We start from the raw sequence: 1,015 nt of genomic DNA, 5'->3' as shown, positions 1-1,015 counted from the left end.
AGAGAGACACACACACAGACACACTACACCCAGCACGCGACACTGAGTGGCAGCGCTACCACTGGCCAGCGTAATTAGAAGGGAAAGGGCCTTTATTAGCTATTGATCTGGCAATGCCTGGGAGTGGATGCGCTCAACACTATCCTACTTCCCAAAGCATTACCCACGAGGGATCATGGCTGATCTCCACATGTCTGAGTTTGTTTCTCATTCGAGTGAAAACCCAATAGCTAATGATCCTACTTGATCCAGGACCCAAGTCCCGGTGGGAAGCTTTCCCTCTCCCCACTCCAGGCAGGCAGGAGACCGAGTTGGGAAAGTAACACATGACCAACACGATCCCAAGTGGGTAGAAACAGGGTTCTAGGAGAAAAGGAGGAGGAGTTGGGTTGCCAACTTGCAAGGTCAGCAGTTCAAAACCACCGGCTTTAAAGAGGAGGCTTTCTACTCCCAGGAAGATCTGGAAACCCACAGGGCCAGTTCTCCGACGTTTGAGGGGGCGGCTAGAAGTCAGAATCGACTAGCAGGCAGCGAATGAGGCATCGGTGGTCAGTTAGACCCTAAACAAGGATGGCCCCCGAAACAGTTCAAAGCGTGAGCAACTCTTGGGAGACCCGCGGCAGGGAGGGCTGGGAGGGGATACAGAGCATCTGGGTCAGACGAAGAAGGTGCTGGGTAAAAACGGTTCTCTGCGGGCGCTTGTTCCAGGCAGTTAAGGCACCAGGAACGTTTGCACTCTGAAAACTCGTGTGAAGCGCCCGCAAACACCGGTGTCCAGTGGGGCCAGCCGTCCACCGGGTCGTCAAGTCAGTCCGTGAGGCCAGGGGGGGAGACACGGAAGGGGGGCCCCAGGCCCCGTGGGATGTAGCTCTGGACCCAACTTGGGGTGGGGTGGCGGAGACGGCACGGGAGGAGGAGTCCTGCGCCCCGAGCGGCTGTGTCATCGGGGCCGCGATCGGCCAGGGCAGCGGGAACTGTCGCCCGGAGGGCGAGGCTCCGCTGGGGTGTCGGGGAG

The 1,015-nt window shown here is 58.3% G+C and overlaps 1 protein-coding gene across 1 annotated transcript in view; it reads right to left on the bottom strand.

Moving 5' to 3' along the window:
- Positions 1–807: 807 nt before the first annotated feature.
- Positions 808–1,015, bottom strand: part of GSDMA (gasdermin A) — a 14,362-nt gene continuing 14,154 nt past the window's right edge. Inside the window, exon 10 of the mRNA XM_004707444.1 lies at positions 808–974. Coding sequence (XP_004707501.1) covers positions 808–974 — 167 coding nt within the window. The remainder of the gene's footprint in view (positions 975–1,015) is intronic.

This window comes from Echinops telfairi, unplaced genomic scaffold (assembly GCF_000313985.2).
Source record: "Echinops telfairi isolate 266 unplaced genomic scaffold, ASM31398v2 ScPeMD7_7458;HRSCAF=8496, whole genome shotgun sequence".
Lineage (NCBI taxonomy): Eukaryota > Metazoa > Chordata > Mammalia > Afrosoricida > Tenrecidae > Echinops > Echinops telfairi.
Note: the sequence above shows the minus strand (reverse complement) of the source record. Positions and strands in the feature narration are given on the sequence as shown.